The 18,025-nt window shown below is 41.8% G+C and overlaps 1 protein-coding gene across 6 annotated transcripts in view; it reads right to left on the bottom strand.

Annotated features, from left to right (window-relative positions):
* Positions 1-18,025, bottom strand: part of BTK (Bruton tyrosine kinase) — a 40,375-nt gene that overhangs the window by 12,207 nt on the left and 10,143 nt on the right. For 2 of the 6 annotated variants that reach the window (XM_021669584.2, XM_021669581.2), the window contains exons 2-8: positions 15,289-15,906; positions 14,665-14,763; positions 11,510-11,578; positions 9,848-9,929; positions 2,731-2,859; positions 2,342-2,409; positions 255-442 (exon numbers count right to left, since the gene is read on the bottom strand). In XM_021669584.2, coding sequence (XP_021525259.1) covers positions 255-442; positions 2,342-2,409; positions 2,731-2,859; positions 9,848-9,929; positions 11,510-11,578; positions 14,665-14,763; positions 15,289-15,495 — 842 coding nt within the window. In that variant the 5' untranslated portion in view covers positions 15,496-15,906. The remainder of the gene's footprint in view (positions 1-254; positions 443-2,341; positions 2,410-2,730; positions 2,860-9,847; positions 9,930-11,509; positions 11,579-14,664; positions 14,764-15,288; positions 15,907-18,025) is intronic. The other 4 variants (XM_021669583.2, XM_021669586.2, XM_021669582.2 and 1 more) reach the window with 4 other exon arrangements.

Here is an 18,025-nt window from a genome sequence, read left to right as displayed (position 1 = left end):
TGGTTAGGCCAGTGAGGTGCGGAGCTTCTGCACGTGTGGCATTGGTTACATGTGCACAACAACAGAGGTTCAGAGAGGTGGCAGAGGCCATGTGTAGAGAGTTGCACACTGGGAAGTACTTGGAGAGCATGTTCAGTTTGGTGTGGGAAGAACAGTCTCTGATGAGGATACTGATTGGGGCATTATGCTGCAGCACTTTGCACGTGTATGGAGTGGGCGGGCACTGGGCTCAGGAAGGGCTGGTGTGGACTCACCCATTTTTATCTCGTGCTCGCCACCATGGTAAGTTGCTTTCCTCCAAGATAAAATATTCATCACCCTTCCGCAGCTGTAGGTCATTTGCATTCATTGGCATGTAATCATAAAGGGCCACAACCTTTTTCAGCTCACTTGTGGAGACTGGTGCTGCTGCTGGCTCAGGAGGTAGTGGCTTTTTCAAGATCTGTGTAGTTAGGAGAAAAGGTAGGAGGCTTTGTCTAGACAGCAAGCACTCTCCTCTTCTCTCTTAACTCTCTGGCTTACTCAAGACACCCAAATCAGGCATAATAAAATGTTACTTAGCAGTCATTCAACAACCATTTTGAAGCACCAGTGCAGAAGTTCTCAGCCTTGCATGCATATAAAGACCATCTATGGAGCATTTAACAATTCCAATGTACTTTGGGAAGCCAAGGCAGCAGATCACTTGAGGTCAGAAGTTCAAGACTAGCCTGGTCAACATGAGGAAAGCCCATCTCTACTAAAAATACAAAAATTAGCCGGGCATGGTGGTGCGTGCCTGTAGTCCCAGCTACTAAGGAGGCTGAGGCAGGAGAATCCCTTGAACCCGGGAGGCAGAGGTTGCAGTGAGCCAAGAACACGCCACTGCACTCCAGCCTGGGTGACAAAGCAAGACTATGTATCAAAACAAAAATAAAAACAAAACCCAATTCCAATGCTCAGTTTCCTCACAGACTAATTACATCAAAATCTCAGGAGTAGGACCCAAACATTAGTGTGTGTGTGTGTGTGTGTGTATATATATGTGTGTGTGTGTGTGTGTGTGTATATATACACATATATATATATATATTTTGAGATGGAGTCTCACTCTGTCACCCAGGCTGGAATGCAGTGGTGTGATCTCGGCTCACTGCAACCTCCAACTCCCGGGTTCAAGCAATTCTCCCGCCTCAGCCTCCAGAGTAGCTGGGATTATAGGTGCCTGCCACCACGCCCAACTAATTTTTGTATTTTTAGTAGAGACAGGGTTATACCATGTTGGACCAGGCTGGTCTAGAACTCCTCAGGTGACTGACCTACCTCAGCATCTCAAAGTGCTGGGATTATAGGAGTGAGCCACCGCGCCTGGCCAACATTAGTACTTTTTTTTCTTTTGAGACGGAGTTTCGCTCTTGTTACCCAGGCTGGTGTGCAATGGTGCGATCTTGGCTCACCGCAACCTCCGCCTCCTGGGTTCAGGCAAGTCTCCTGCCTCAGCCTCCCGAGTAGCTGGGACCACAGGCGCGAGCCACCATGCCCAGCTAATTTTTGTATTTTTAGTAGAGACGGGGTTTCACCATGTTGACCAGGATGGTCTCGATCTCCTGACCTCGTGATCCACCTGCCTCGGCCTCCCAAAGTGCTGGGATTATAGGTGTGAGCCACGGTGCCCGGCCAACATTAGTACTTTTAAAGCTCACCACACAAAAAACATTTATAGCTAAGGTCAGGAAACCGTCTTGGCACCAAACTTGTACGTGAATCTACTAAGTACCTCAGAAACGTGGTTTCCTTCTTTGTAAAATGAACATAATAATACCTGCTCTATTTATTTACAATATGTGAGAAAGGGCTTTCTAGACCTTAAGAAGGAACCAAAAAAATCAAGTTTTAAAGTGGTAGTGTTAGGTAGTGTTAGTGCTAAGTGTTGAGTGTATTGGTATTCAGTGTTAAATTCTTCTAACTTTACTGTATGTTTGAAAATACTTTCCGGCTGAGCATGGTGGCTTACGCCTGTAATCCAAGCACTTTGTAGGCCAAGGCGGGTGGATCACCTGAGATCGGGAGTTCAAGACCAGCCTGACCAACATGGTGAAACCCAGTCTTAAAATAAAAAAAGAAAGAAAATACTTTCCATTAAAAAATTAGGCTTTGTTCTAAATAGGTGATTGGATTACATGGTTGCCACATTTCCTCCATTGAGGAGGAAATGCTAATTAGAAGAACAAATCCCTCATCTTAGCAAGAATACCAATTAATACTGCCAAGTCCCAGGGTAATTCTAAGACTCTGGTGTGTTCTCAGGGTTTGACTGTGAATTTCCATTTTAGCAGTGGTAGTACCCAGTTTCCCTGTATACCTGGTCCTCCTCAGGTGTGGGGGGAAGAGGCTTTTTTGTCTTCCGGTGAGAACTCCCAGGTTTTAAGCCTGCAAAACAAGAAGCCAGTGATGATATGAAATGCACTTTAGGAAAGGGCCCACGGACAGGTTTGGTCAGGGACTTTGCTGTCCATATTGAGTGCCTTTAGGGAAGTTAGAAAAAGTAGCTATGCATGCCAGGTCACATAGCTGGGAGAGCAGATTACTAACTGGATTTCAGCCCCCATGTGCCCCCTGCCCACCCTGGACCCTTTGTTTAGAACCCAAAATGTACAACCTTATGCTATGTCCATGGGCTTGACAGACCCTTGGGAAAGTGATGGAAACAGAGTCAAAGGAGGAAGAAATTATATTGATCAGATCTCTTACTTCCATTCCTGTTCTCCAAAATTTGGCAGCCCATAGCATTTTTGGCTGTCTGAGAGCAGCAGAGATACTGCCCATCGATCCAGAAGCAAGGGTGGTATTTCTGAACAAGATCACTGTTGTACCGGATTACTGCAGCAGGAGAGAAGAGAAAGATCACGTCTGACATGGAAGAGAAGCCACCATTTGCATGTTTTCATCTTTGAGCTTAGTGGTGAACTTCAAACAACTGCCCCCTCCTTGGCCACCCTGAAGGAGAGCAGATCACAGGACCAGTTGTTTCACATGACTGGCCTGCCTGACTGTGGCCTGGCCCTGGACACTTCCTGTGCAGTTTTCTTCAGTGGTCTGTTATGAGGAGTATCTCCCAATCAGTGAGATAAGAATATCTGATGGCTCAAGAGCCCAATAACAGAAATATGTTATCTATGTTTTCCCAGTAGCCATTACAATCTTCCCATAAGGCAAGTGTTCATCATGGTGTTTGTTTTCCAGATAAGGGAAACAATGTGCCCAAGCCAAACTCCTCAGCTTTTAATACCGATTTCTCAGTTCCTCGAATGATCTTTTAGGGATAATTAACCTTACTGAGAACTTCTGGATGAGGCTTTCTGTATAGAACAGTCAGAAGAGCTGATCTCAAGGGCAAATGAAGGTCACTTTGCCTCTAGAATCAACATGATTTGAATTTTCCTAGGGCCACTGAGACCTGAGCTCATTGCCAGTGGTAACACAGCAGCTCCCTTTCCCTCACAGAATTGTGAGGCCCAAAAGATGTCCCAGAACAAAAGTATTTTGCAAAGAATAAAGTGGATGCAGAGAGGAGGAATTAGTATTGCTGTTTATAATACTACGGCATATCAAGAACCTTAACATGAAGCCAATTAGAAAACTTACCAGTGTTCATGGTGTCAGATAACTGAGAGAAGCAAAGACAATTGAAATAACTGGCATCACCTTTTTTAAAACAGACAAAAACAAACCAAAACCTTCCACTGTAGAAAACAACTCAAAAATGGCCAGGTACGGTGGCTCACGCCTGTAATCCCAGTGCTTTGAGAGGCCAAGGTGGGCGGATCACCTGAGGTCAGGAGTTTGAGACCAGTCTGTCCAATATGATGAAACCCTGTCTCTACTAAAAATACAAAGATTAGCTGGTCATGGTGGCAGGAGCCTGTAATCCCAGTTACATGGGAGGCTGAAACAGAAGAATTGCTTGAACCTGGGAGGCGGAGGTTGCATTGAGCTGAGATAATGCCATTGCGCTCCAGCCTGGGCAACAAGAGTGAAACTCCGTCTCAAAAAAAAAAGAAAGAAAACAACAATCCTTAAGGGCTTAGTAGTCACTCTTCACTCAAGGCTTTGCGCGGAAGCCTAAAAGCTACTAGTAGCTAGGTGCATTTTACAGGCAAATGAACAAAACTTCTTTCTGTTTTTTAAGAGCCTTCTTGATGCTTTTTTGTTTTTGAGACAGTCTCGCTCTTGTTGCCTAGGCTGGAGTGCAGTGGAACCATCTCGGCTCACTGCAACCCCCGCCTCCTGGGTTCAGGCAATTCTCCTGTCTCAGCCTCCCAAGTAACTGGGATTGCAGGCATACACCACCATACCCAGCTAATTTTGTATTTTTAGTAGGGACAGAGTTTCTCCATGTTGGTCAGGCTGGTCTTGAACTCCCGACCTCAGGTGATCCGCCCGCCTTGGCCTCCCAAAGTGCTGGGATTACAGGCGTGAGTTACTGTGCCCAGCCCATCTTGATGCTTTTCTCCTCATAGATTTGAAAACTTCAAACCATTCTCCCCTGCCCACCCTCACTCTTTTTCAGCACTGCTGTTCTCCAATGTACCAAGGACAGAATGGTGGGAGCTGTTCAGATAGAGTGCAGGCTATAAGGGGCTGCATTGCCTATAGGGAATTTTAAAACAATAATAAAACCTGACCCAAAGTCTGTCTGCCTTGTGTTATTACTAAGCACTGGTAATTGTGAACAATGTCACTGATACTCCTCCCTGCCAGGATTGATTACTCCTACCACTTCCACCATCTGGTCCCTCCCACCATGCCACTCCCTATCACCTAGGGATTTGAAGACCCTCAGGTTCTCTCTGTCTTCTTCAGGGCTGGGCACCAGTAGACACACCAAAGAATACCTAATTGATAACTAGCCACTCTAATAAACTAAGCTATGGTAATACGATAATAAGGAGAAATAAGGCTTCTTGCCTTCCCCACCCCTATCACACTCATTAAGAACCCTCCCTACATTCTCGAATAATGTCTGCCTCTTAAGGTCCCTTGAAGATGACACCTCTTCTTTTGTTGGCTAATCCAAAGCTGGTATTTTCAGCTACTTAGGAGAGGATTGAAACAGCAAGGTGTCCAAGTGGGAGGGCTAGGGGAGACTGCTTGCTTCACCAATGCACATGGCCAGCCCTGTTGGGAAGCACTAATGGTTAGTACACATTCTCCAAGTGCTTGATGGGCTGGTCTCTTCTATCCTTATTTATCAGGTTAATGATTAAAATATAGTTTTAGACATACATGAATCATTCCTTTTCATACTGTTTGTTGGAGTTTTGCCAACGCCATTCTTTCATTCATTTTGGTAAGGTCAGGTCATTTGCTTACTATTGAATTTGCAATTAGGATAGGTTATATTGAGTTTGACCAAACAAAGATTGAAGAATAAGTGTAGGCAAATATTTGTGCTGCTGGAGCATAGAAGGGCCCACTGCCATATTCAAGGAAATAGAAAGAGCAAGTCTGTGGCTAAGTCCTCAGGAATACAACCTTTGCATGGCAAGTACCATTAAGAAAATGCAGCAGGCAGCTGGATATGAGGTATCTGAGGCTGTGCTTTTAAAATTATGGTATAGGCTGGGTGCAATGGCTCACACCTATAATCTCAGCACTTTGGGAGCCTGGGGCGGGTGGATCACTTGAGGTTGGGAGTTTGAGACCATCCTGGCTAACAAGGTGAAATCTCATCTCTTCCAAAAATACAAAAATTAGCCGGGCGTGGTGTGCATGCCTATAATCCCAACTATCGGGAGGCTGAGGCAGGAGAATCATTTGAACCCAGGAGGCGGAGTTCGCAGTGAGTCGAGATTGTACACTGCACTCCAGCATGGGTGATAGAGCAAGACTCTCTGTCTCTAAATAAATAAATAAAATTTAGGTATAATTTACATATAATAAAGTGCACAGATCTAATGTGTACAGCAAACCATATTTTTCCACACCCATTTAACCTCCTTGAGATCCAGCACCTCATGCCCCTTCAGTCAATACCCCTGCAAAGGTAACCAATATTCTCATGAGGCCCCCTTTTCATGTCAATGGTTTCTTATTGGTGCATTTTACCCAAGAGTGGGATAATAAAAACATAAAATTAAACAAACAAGGAAAAAAGCAAAAGAGTGGAATAACATCACTATTTTGTGGCTCCTAGGGTAACTCACTATTGACATTGCCAGCACCTGGGATTGTTCTGGGATTGTTAGGACTTGCACCTAAATCTCCCAGCAATTATGGTATTTGTCAGAAGGCGCCTACTTTTGGCTCCTGTTATCAGCCCGGGAAGGTTCAACAAGACATATACCCAGGTGGAACAACTGGAAAAAAAATGCTTTCGATGAAACATAAGGGAGGAGAAGGCAAAGATGTGCCTAGCCACCCTCCCCGCTCACACTGATGACCCAGCTGAACTAGTGGTGTTTGTTTATTTGTTTTGGCTTTATTTTTAGCCTGTTGTAATTTTACTTAGCTAATGAACTTTAATAGCAGCACACAATCAAGATTATAAGGTTAACATCTGAGTTAAGAAACTAAGCTGGGCTGGGCGTGATGGCTCACGCCTGTAATCCCAGCACTTTGGGAGGCCAAGGTGGGTGGATCACCTGAGGTCAGGAGTTCAAGACCAGTCTGGCCAACATGACGACACCCTGTCTGTATAATGATACAAAAATTAGCCAGGCATGGTGGTGCACACCTGTAGTCCCAGCTACTTGGGAGACTGAGAAGAGAATCGCTCGAACCCGGGAGGCAGAGGTTGCAGCGAGCCCAGATTGTGCCACTGCACTCCCGTCTGGGTGACAGAGCAAGACTTCGTCTCAAAATAAATAAATAAATATTTGTTGGACTAAACTATGACTGGTTTTGAAATTAGTATGTGAAGCTGGGCGCGGTGGCTCATGCCTAATCCCAGCACTTTAGGAGGCTGAGGCGGGTGGATCATGAGGTCAACAGAAGGAGACCATCCTGGCCAACATGGACAAACCCTGTGTCTACTAAAAATACAGAAATAAGCCAGGCGTGGTGGTGCATGCCTGTAGTCCCAGATACTTGGGAGCCTGAGGCAGGAGAATCACTTGAACCTGGGAGGCGGAGGTTGCAGTGAGCTGCCGAGATCATGCCACTGCACTCCAGCCTGGTGACAGAGTGAGACTGTCTCAAAAAAAAAAAAAAAAAGAAAGAAAGAAAAAAATTAGTATATGAAGTGTAAAGAAGTTACCAACTTGAGCATGCCACTTTCTCCCTTATTTCTCCTTCAACTAGTCTGCCTCACATTTCCCCATTTCCAGACTAAAATCAAGTCATGTATCAATGTGGAGCCCAAGTTGGTGGTGGTTGTTTACCTCCCACGGATAAATCAGTTAATACAACTACTGATCCCTTTCCGTGTGCAAGGCACTGTATGAGGCATTGTGGAGAGAATTAATGAGCTACAAATATATATGTCCTGCAGAGCTCCTATCTCAGTCTCTGCGAATGTTTTTCTGGCTGGAAATAGTATATTGGTTCAGGACATGGAGTCTGGAGCCTGACTGCCATTTACTAACTGAGTGCCTTTAGGCAAGTTACTTAAACTCTCTGTACCTCAGCTTTCTTTTTTATTTATTTATTTATTTTATTTTTTTCTTTTCTTTTTTCCTCAGTACTTAAGGAGTTAGACCTCAGCTTTCTTATCTGTAAAATGAGGATGATAAGATAACTGCCTCATATGGTTAATAGAAAGTTAGTATATGTAAAGAACTTAGAGAAGAGCCTGTATCACAATAAGCAGTATTAAAGAGTTTGCTCATTTTGTAGCCCCAGTGCTAAAGCAGACCCTTTATCTTAAAATATGCCAAGAACTGAACTGTGTGGTGCAGGATATCATCTATTTGTAATATTCAACATAGCTTTACTATAGAATATTTTGCAACCAATGATATGTGAAATTTCTGGACTTGGAAAGCAAGCAGCACAAAATTATGTAATGAGCTTGGGCTTTGAAGTCATGCAGACACAGGGATGTGATAAGAAGCCAGGCTCCACCACTCACTAGCTGTGTGCCCATGAGAAAGTTACATAACCTCTTTGAGCCTTAGTTTCCTCATCTGTGAATAGGGGAATAATACATACTTCTTAAGGTTATTGCAAGGATCAAATGAGTAATACATTTGAAGCACTTGGCACAGAGGATACTGCATAGTAAGTGCTCATTAAGTGTTAGTTTTCATTGTTGTTTTAGCCCAAGGTTGTTGTGAATTTTTTTTTTTTTATTATTTGGAGACGGAGTTTCGCTCTTGTTACCCAGGCTGGAGTGCAATGGCACGATCTCGGCTCACTGCAACCTCCGCCTCCTGGGTTCAGGCAATTCTCCTGCCTCAGCCTCCTGAGTAGCTGGGATTACAGGCATGCGCCACCATGCCCAGCTAATTTTTTGTATTTTTAGTAAGACAGGGTTTCACCATGTTGACCAGGATGGTCTCGATCTCTTGACCTCGTGATCCACCTGCCTCGGCCTCCCAAAGTGCTGGGATTACAGGCGTGAGCCACCGCGCCCAGCCCCTGTTGTGAAAATTAAATGAGATAGTATATACAAGGTATTTAGCTCAATGTCTGTCACATAGCAATAATTCAATAGATGATCCGTCTCCTCCTTCTTCCTGTTCCCTTTCAGTTTGAAAGACTTCGCTAATATAATTTTGACCAATCAAACTTGCACTCAAGGGAGTGTACAAGGCTGGTACAGCTAGCCGGTGAGTATCAGAATCTAAATGTTTATTAACACAAAGGGCTGTCATGCAATAACCCAACCATGCCATTATCAGTCTGCCATCCTTCCTGTTTCTTTAGGCAGCCTTTCCTGATGTCAACTCAACCAGTTAATCTCTCAGATGCTTGACATGTGGCTATATATACACACAAATATGTGTGCATGCATCCTGTGCTGCAAGCATTTGCAGTCAAGTTTATCTGAACACACTATATGGTTGATGTGAAATGCTGAAACTTTGTTCAAGTTCAGGTCCTTAAAAAGCAAGGAATACAAAATATTTCCTTGGGAAATACTTATCCACAACAAAGACATGTACAGCGCTTTCATGTATAGTGATTTACAGTTTTCCATGTGCTTTTACATGTATTATTACTTCATTTGATCCTTACAACAACCCCAGAGGTAGGTATGGCACTCATTACCATTACTCCCCTTTGAGAAGAAACTGAGCATCAAAGAAGCTTGTTGGCCTTCTTGCCAGAGATCACCCAGTTTGTAAGTGGTGGAAGAGGGGTTGAAACAAGGTTCTCTGACTCTGACTTCAAGCAGTCTCATACATCATCTATTTATTTTTTGGAGCTAGGTATTTTATACTTAGGATTCTAAATATTGCATAGCCATTGAATGCCATACCACCCTTGTATTCAGTGTAAAAAATTGGTCTTTTTTTAATAAATAGAGAAATGGAGGTGCCTATAATTACAAAGTTGCACTAGAGAGACAGTGGTAGAACTGAGTAGAAACTCTTAGTCTAACATATTATCTTTTATTCATGTGATGGATTACTAAGTTCATTTGTATTACTAATATTAAAACAAAATACACACTTCCTTCCTGTTTCTTTCTTTTCTATTTGTCTTTCCTTCCTCCCTCATTCCCTTCCTTTGTTCCTTGCTTCCTTCCTTCCTGTATCCCTCCTCCCCTCCCTCTGTCTTCCTTTTCTCCCCTTATATCCATTTTTTCTTTTCTCTCTACGTTTCTCCTTTCTCGTTTCTATCTTCCTTCTTTCCTTTTCCTCCCATCTAGCTTCTCTTCATTTTTTTCTTTCTTTGGAAACATTTATTTTCCAATTCTCACCATTTTTGAGCTGGTGAATCCACCGCTTCCTTAGTTCTTCAGTTGGGGAGAAGACGTAGAGAGGCCCTTCATCATATACCACCTGGGTCAATGAACACACAGACTTCAGCAATTAGGATTCAGAAAAAAGGAGAAAGACCTTGAAGGCACTAATCTTAGGGGAAAAGTTTGTATATTCATTGTAGAAAACAAAGAAAGACAGAATCTTCAGTCAGCAATGGTGTTTGGGTTATGTGAACTACCTGAAGGATTCCTGAACTCTTCATATCCAGAGATGTAGCATTTCAAAGCCTTAGAATTTTTCATACTCTTAGGTCCTCCTGACTTGTGTTTCAATTTGTGTATAAACTTACTTTATAATGTTTCCATCTGCCCTTGCTGGAGATAAGATTTTTGTTTATCCAACAAAGGGTATTTTATCTTATTTAGTTAACTTTGACTTTGTATAGAAGAGAGTTGAAGTGATAATCTATATAAATTAACTCTTGATTAGTACATATGGGTTATTTACTTGAATAATATGGAATAAAATTTTAATTCATAGCTAAGTGCCACCATCTCCACTACCTAGTGGCCTCCCTTCACCAATATTAGCAAAAACAAATCAAATTTGGAACTACAAACCGACTTCAAAAAGGGTAAGGTATTTAGTAAGCAATATCATAAGTCAAATAGTACTTTTTTGACCATATACCATGTACAAGGAATCATGCTAGGTGTTACAAAGATGCATGAAATATATAAGATGTGGTTCCAACCCTCCCAGAGTTTATAGACATCATATAATAAATTCTAAAGTAAAATATAAATTAATTTAAAATTATCTGCTGTTCAGCATTATTCACTAGTGCAGCCAAAGAATGTCATCTAGTTGAAAGGCATTGGTAGTAAAAACTATGTCTGAAATACCCTTCTTTGAAAGGTTTTGTAACTTTGATATAATCAAGGACATGAACAAGATCCTTTTACATTTTTCTTTTTGCTTGTTAGTCTTGCTGTGCTCATAAATCCATGACAGCCCCCTCCCCTGAGACTTTCCACTTCCTTTTCTGGCTTTCACTGTTGCAGAGGCTGCTATATTCATGACAAGTGGCCTACAGAGTTCTCAGGATGTCAGCAAGCCAAACTGAAGATGAAATTTGTACTTCTTGCTCTCTTTTATTACACTACATCTACCAAACAGATGCACATGTGGCACTTCAGCTATTCTAGACTAGAGCAGAATTTAGGTTTATGTTTATGCATAAGTCTAATACGTCTTCCTCATACTGAACTTCCTAATACCACTCCCTTTTTCTGTCTTTTCAACCCACATGACCACCATTAGACAGATAGTCAGAACCAGAAGGAAGTGAAATGCTCACTCAACAAGTAGAGCATCTTTCTCAATGCAATTATCATAGACAAGACACACTATAATACAATTGGTGCTGCTATGTTTTTTTTTGAGGTATAGAGACTAAAAGAAACTATATTAGATGGTGTAAATAGAAAAGCAGACATTCTCAGCCCATGCCAGTCTCATTTCTTGGTTCAGCATCCTTGTCCACCTCAAGTTCTATTCACTGGGTCCTCATAGACTTCCCTCTGCCCTGTACCACACCACCCCTTCTGATTGTGTTATAGGGGCCTTTTGAGAGTTGGTGAGAGAAAATAACTCACCTGGAAGGGATAAGGGAACCTTTCAATAATTGAAATTTGCTCCATTTCACTGGACTCTTCACCTCTTCTCTGTAATGAAATAAGAAAGAATGGTTACTGGTTGATGCATTGCTCTTTTCTGGATTTCCTTAGGTACTGGAAATCCTTTTTGCTTCAGAAGTTTTTCCTGCACAGACAATGCAGATTCTTAGTGATTGCTTCCTATAGGCCAACAGGGACACATATCCAATAGGACTCAGCACATACCCAGTCAGGAGAGCCTCAGGTATTTCAAATCATTGGGAAAATGGAGGTTTCTAAAAAATTGGTGTTGGGACAAATATTTAACCACTAATATTATGGGGAGGAGAGGTGTTAGGTAGCTATGTTGTGCCATAAACCAAATTCCAGATGGATTCAAGAGCTTAATATAAAAAATGAAACTATGAATGACTGAGAGTAAATGTAAGTGATTGTTTATATAACCTTATGGGAGGCAAGCTTTTTCTAACATAATGATAAAACTTAGAACCATTAAGAAAAAGGTGAACTAATTTGATTACATAGACTTTAAAACCCTAGATGGCAAAAAGCATCATAAACAAAATTGAAAAATAAATGATAAACTGAAAAACATTTTCAACATACATTACAGTTAAAGGATTAATTTTTTTTTTTTTTTTTTTTTTTTTGAGACGGAGTTTCACTCTTATTACCCAGGCTGGAGTGCAATGGCGCGATCTCGGCTCACCGCAACCTCCACCTCCTGGCTTCAGGCAATTCTCCTCCCTCAGCCTCCTGAGTAGCTGGGATTACAGGCACGCACCACCGTGCCTGTAATTTTTTGTATTTTTACCAGCTAATTTTTTGTATTTTTAGTAGCAATTCTCCTCCCTCAGCCTCCTGAGTAGCTGGGATTACAGGCACGCACCACCGTGCCTGTAATTTTTTGTATTTTTACCAGCTAATTTTTTGTATTTTTAGTAGAGATGGGGTTTCACCATGTTGACCAGGATGGTCTCGATCTCTTGACCTCGTGATCCACCCACCTCAGCCTCCCAAAGTGCTGGGATTACAGGCGTGAGCCACCGCGCCCGGCAGGATTAATATTCTTATATCAAGATATCTTTGCCGGGCGCGGTGGCTCATGCCTGTAATCCTTGCTACTTGGGAGGCCGAGGCAGGGAGAATCACTTGAACCCTGGAGGTGGAGGTTGCAGTGAGCGGAGATCATGCTATTGCACTCCAGCCTGGGCAACAGAGTGAGACTCTGTCTCAAAAAAAAAAAAAAAGTAAAGAAAAAGAAAAAGAATTAACAAAGTACAGAAAGATATATGCAAGGTTGTTCCTCTCAACATGGTTTATATTATCAAGTTTGGAAACAAACTGAATGTGTAATAATGGGAGATTAGTTTAAAAAAATTACAATACATCCGTAATAGGGAATACCATGAAGTCATTAAAATCATATTATTAAAGAATATTGGCTGGGCGTGGTGGCTCATGCCTGTAATCCTAGCACTTTGGGAGGCCGAGGTTGGTGGATCACCTGAGGTCAGGAGTTCAAGACCAGCCTGGCCATCATGGTGAAACCCCATCTTTAAAAAAAAAAAAAGAATATTTATTGCAATGGGGAAAAGTTTCCCACATATTGTTACATTGAAAAGTAGGTTACAAAGCAAGATGTGTAATATGAGTCTATGTTTTAAATATATAACATATATATTAGTGTATGTGTATGTGTTCTTAGTGGGGAAAAACATCTGTAAGTCTATGTGCACCAACATGTTAATAGTTGTTTTGACTGGGTAATGGGATTATGCATCATTTTAGTCTTTTTGTGTTTTTTATATATTCCAGAGTTTCTATAATAAGTATTGAATTACTCTTATAATCAAGAAAATACTGAAAATGGTCAGACGCAGTGGCTCACGCCTGTAATCTCAGCACTGTGGGAGGCCAAGGCAGGTGGATCACTTGAGGCCAGGAGTTCGAGACCAGCCTGGCCAACATGGTTAAACCCCATCTCTACTAAAAAAAAAAAAAAAGGCAAAAGTAGCAGGCATAATGGTGTACACCTGTAATCCCAGCTACTTGGGTGGCTGTGGCATGAGAATTGCTTGAACCCAGGAAGTAAAGGTTGCAGTGAGCCATGATGGTACCAATGCACTCCAGCCTGGGCAACAGAGTGACACTCTGTCTCAAAAAAAAAATACTAAAATTGATATATATATATATTTAAAAATTTTTAAAGTCAACTCAAAAGTCAGTAGGTTTTATGCCACTCACTCTGGAAAGTGAGAAGAGAATAAATAGTAAGGCATAAAAGAATCTCATGTGACTCAGAGCCCTAGGATTCTGGCATTCAGACTCAGTGAAGTCTGTAAGTCTGATCCCGGTAACTGAGGAAATAAAACCAATGATCTTTGACCAGTTTGAAAACTTGATATAGGGCCAGGTGCGGTGGCTCACGCCTGTAATCCTAGCACTTTGGGAGGCTGAGGCGGGTGAATCACGAGGTCAAGAGATCGAGATCATCCTGGTCAACATGGTGAAACCCCGTGTCTACTAAAAATACAAAAAATTAGCTGGGCATGGTGGCGCGTGCCTGTAATCCCAGCTACTCAGGAGGCTGAGGCCGGAGAATTGCCTGAACCCAGGAGGCGGAGGTTGCGGTGAGCCGAGATCGTGTCATTGCACTCCAGCCTGGGTAACGAGAGCGAAATTCCGTCTCAAAAAAAAAAGAAAAAAAAAGAAAAGAAAACTTGATATAGGCCAGGCGCAGTGGCTCACGCCTGTAATTCTAGCACTTTGGGAGGCTGAGGTGGGTGGATCACCTGAGGTCAGGAGTTCAAGACCAACCTGGCCAACATGGTGAAAACCCATCTTATAAAAAAAAAAGAAAAAAAAATTTATAAAAAAAAAAAGGAAACTTGATATAGCATCATTTTAAAGCTTGTGTTGACAAATTTTCCAGGCTTAGTGAGATGTTCTGAATATAAAAGAAAGAAGCTAAGATTCTTTATAACCAATATGTGGTAGAATGAATAATTTTTAAAGGAAACTTGACTGTGTTCCACATTGCACAGCATCACCACTGTATTGACAGAGAATTTAAATGTTCCACATTTCTTAAAATCTGCTGCTCCCCCTCTCTGACATTGGTCTCTTCTTACCGGAATCTGTCTTTCAGGAGGAGGATTTTTTTCAGGAACCACTGTTTCAACGCAAGTAATCTTCTCAACGTCTATTGAACCCTTCTTACTGCCTCTTCTCTGAGAAATAGAATGAGGAAGAAAATGGAGAAATATTAAGAGGGATTAAGCAACCAGATGATTAGATTTTGTTATCTAATCATTCAACGTAGTGAGGTGGCACGCACAGGCTACATCAGGACCTGTCATTTGGTGGTAGGGAGGAAAACTTTCCAGATCTATAAATCTAATCTTTAACTACCAAATGGACGGCAAATACTACAGAAGAGTAAATGACTTTAGGTGCCTTCATCATAGGAAATAAGGAAGCAATTTCCAGCTCTTCCATTTCACTCTCAACAATCATTTAATGAGTATTCATTACTGGCAAGATTCCATGGTAACATTTTCCTTATGGCTTCTTAGACCTTTGACTTTCTGACTTTAATTAGTTATAGGCTAGGAAAAATTTTGCTGAATTTGAAGGGACTTAGGTCCATTCTACCTCCCTCCTCCTACCAAGGAGAATTTACCTCTTCCCCTAGGAATTTCTAAGGCCAAGTCCTTGAAATCTTGAAACTCAGGTTTCATAGTCGAGAAACTTACCCCACGTTCAAAGTCATACTCATAGTAGGAGAGTTTGTGCACGGTCAAGAGAAACAGGCGCTTCTTGAAGTTTAGAGGTGATGTTTTCTTTTTCTGTTGGGATCGCTTCAGAAAAATGCTCTCCAGAATCACTGCTGCCATAGCTGCTTCTTTCTGGAACTCACCTGTGTGCTTTTGATAATGAAAGTTCCTGAGGATCCAGGACATTAATCCTCATCCCTCTTGGTTCCCCCTCAGCCTAGCTACCTACGGAACAAAAATGTGCACAGTTAACAAAATAATTTCTTCCTACCACCCTCCTCCCACAGCCCCTACCTCTGTCAGGTTTCAGATGTAATGGATGCACACTGAATTGGGGGGATTGGTTTGATGTTGTGAGCTCATATAAACTGGGTTCTTGTATAAGGCAATGGAATGCTCTAAATGTTAAATGGCACATACCTGTGTGCTTGGTAAGGTGTAGAGGTAGCTTTACACTATTCACCTTTATAAGATATACATAGAATCTGTGAAAAGCAAAAGTATCTGTGCAGCTGTTGATCTTGATATCCCCAGAAGGGATAATGCAGGTGCCAGAAGTCCACTGAGGCAGATATTGAACTTTCAGTTCCCAATTTCCTAGATAGCAAATGTAATTTTTCAAACATTGTTCCATTGGGGTCTGCAACCAAGGGGACTAATAAGGATATGGAGGCTGCACCTGCAGTTATGGACACACACTAACTGCCGCCCAACTGATTTTGCCCACACCCACTGACCAAGCTACAAAGGGTAGAAGATTTGTTTTAAAGTTGAAAACATAACTTTTTTGGTGGGGAGGTAGTTGTTGTTTTCTGGTGTTTTCCCCATTTAGCTTAAATTAGTTCTTTTAGACAGCATCATGCAAAAGTGATGCAACTGTCTTTCTGATATAGATGCCACCTCTGTTCATTTATGAAATGTAATTTATTTAGCCTCCCCAAACCTACAATACTCCAGAAGGATTCAGTTTAGGTAACCGAAATACAGAAAGGCAAATAAAGTCCCAAAAAGTCACCATTGCCTTTTTTATTCACAACAAGCAACACTTCATATCAGTTATTCACTTACAGTTTATGCACAATGTTATATTATTACTAATTCTGAACTTTCATTGGAAAGATAAAGTGAAAATAAATGCTGTCATAAAAATAGAACATTAGGCCGGGTGCCATGGCTCACGCCTGTAATCCCACCACTTTGGGAGGCTCAGGCGGGCAGATCACCTGAGGTCAGGAGTTCAAGACCAGCCTGGCCAACATGGTGAAACCTCGTCTCTGCTGAAAATACAAAAATTAGCTGGGCGTAGTGGCGGGTGCCTGTAATTCCAGCTATTTGGGAGGCTGAGGCAGGAGAATTGCTTGAACCCGGGAGGTGGAGGTTGCAATGAGCCAAGATCGTGCCATTGTACTCCAGCCTGGGCAACTAGAGTGAAACTCCGTCTCAAAACAAAACAAAACAAAACAAACAAAACAAAAAAACCGTGAAGTAAGTAATGAAAAATGACCAGTCCTCCACTCAAGTTTTCTTAGAGGTAGGTGTTTTTCCTATGGGAGGTGGGATTCTTTTTTAAAGTAAACTCCTTCCCCTAAGGCATTTGAGTAAAAAAAAAAAAAAGAAAAAGAAAAGTAAACTCCTTATGCTTTTGGTGACACTGTGGAAACAGAATGAATACAGTCAGCAGTTTTTTTGTAGTTTTTAAGTAGATTATTGCTCACACTAGGAAAGCAAGGGAGTGAATTTTATCAACACCTGGGGGCTATCCACACTGTTATTTTGCTCTTTCCTGTGGTATAGGAGGTTCTATTCTCATACTGGGGAGACAAAAATAGGTTAAAGGAACACCAGGGGTGTTCTGGACAATCGTTTTGCCACTTATCTACCATATGTATGTCACTATCTTCTGGAGGTGGATCAATTCAATATTTTGTAAATCAGATTTTGAGAAAAATTGGGCAAGTGCACAAACCTTTTTCTCCATCCTGCCACATACCCTGACTCCATGGTTTAAATGGTCTCTCGCTGGAGTGACAAATTGATGAGTTTACAATCAGTCCTTTCTAACACTCAGTTTTAGCTCTAACCTCAAAGAGGTTCATTTTAACATTACAAGTATGCATTTACTCAAGAGTAGTGGTAACCAAATAATACTATTCTATTTTCAGGAACTACCAACTCATGAGATCCCTGTAATCATACCACATTTGTTCCTGTAGAAAATTATAATTAAGTACCTCTTCATAATCAAAGACTCAAATTATGGGATAAAAAATGAAGCCCTAAACAAATTGAGTACCATGACCAGTAAATGGGGTCAAAAGCATCCCAAGAAACCACTTCTGGTATACTTCTTTTAGCTGAGTAAATCGCAGGCAGCATTTTACCTTTAGTTTTGTTGCAGGCTGTTGGTGGATACATTCCCTGCTTAGACCTACCATCTGTTTCAGTCTTGGCCCCTGCTCTTACTTCCTATAAGACCGGTCCTTATGGAAGCTGCCTCTACTCTTTTTCTGTTTTAAAACAAATCCAGTTTGTACAAAAGGAAGTCTTCCTCTCTCTCAAGTGTCTGTATTGGGGCATGGTTTAGTGCTGGTCTGACTATGAGGAAGTAAGCAAACCTCTCACTAGCCATCGCCCCTCCGAGAAAAAGGTGAAATGGCCTCCACCTCTACCTCATTGAGCTAGAGGTCTACCAGAATTGCCATGATTTGGTATCACC

This window comes from Aotus nancymaae, unplaced genomic scaffold (genome assembly GCF_030222135.1).
Source record: "Aotus nancymaae isolate 86718 unplaced genomic scaffold, 86718_ANA_hifiasm-v0.15.2.pri h1tg000004l, whole genome shotgun sequence".
NCBI lineage: Eukaryota > Metazoa > Chordata > Mammalia > Primates > Aotidae > Aotus > Aotus nancymaae.
This window is presented reverse-complemented; position numbering and strand designations above follow the sequence as displayed.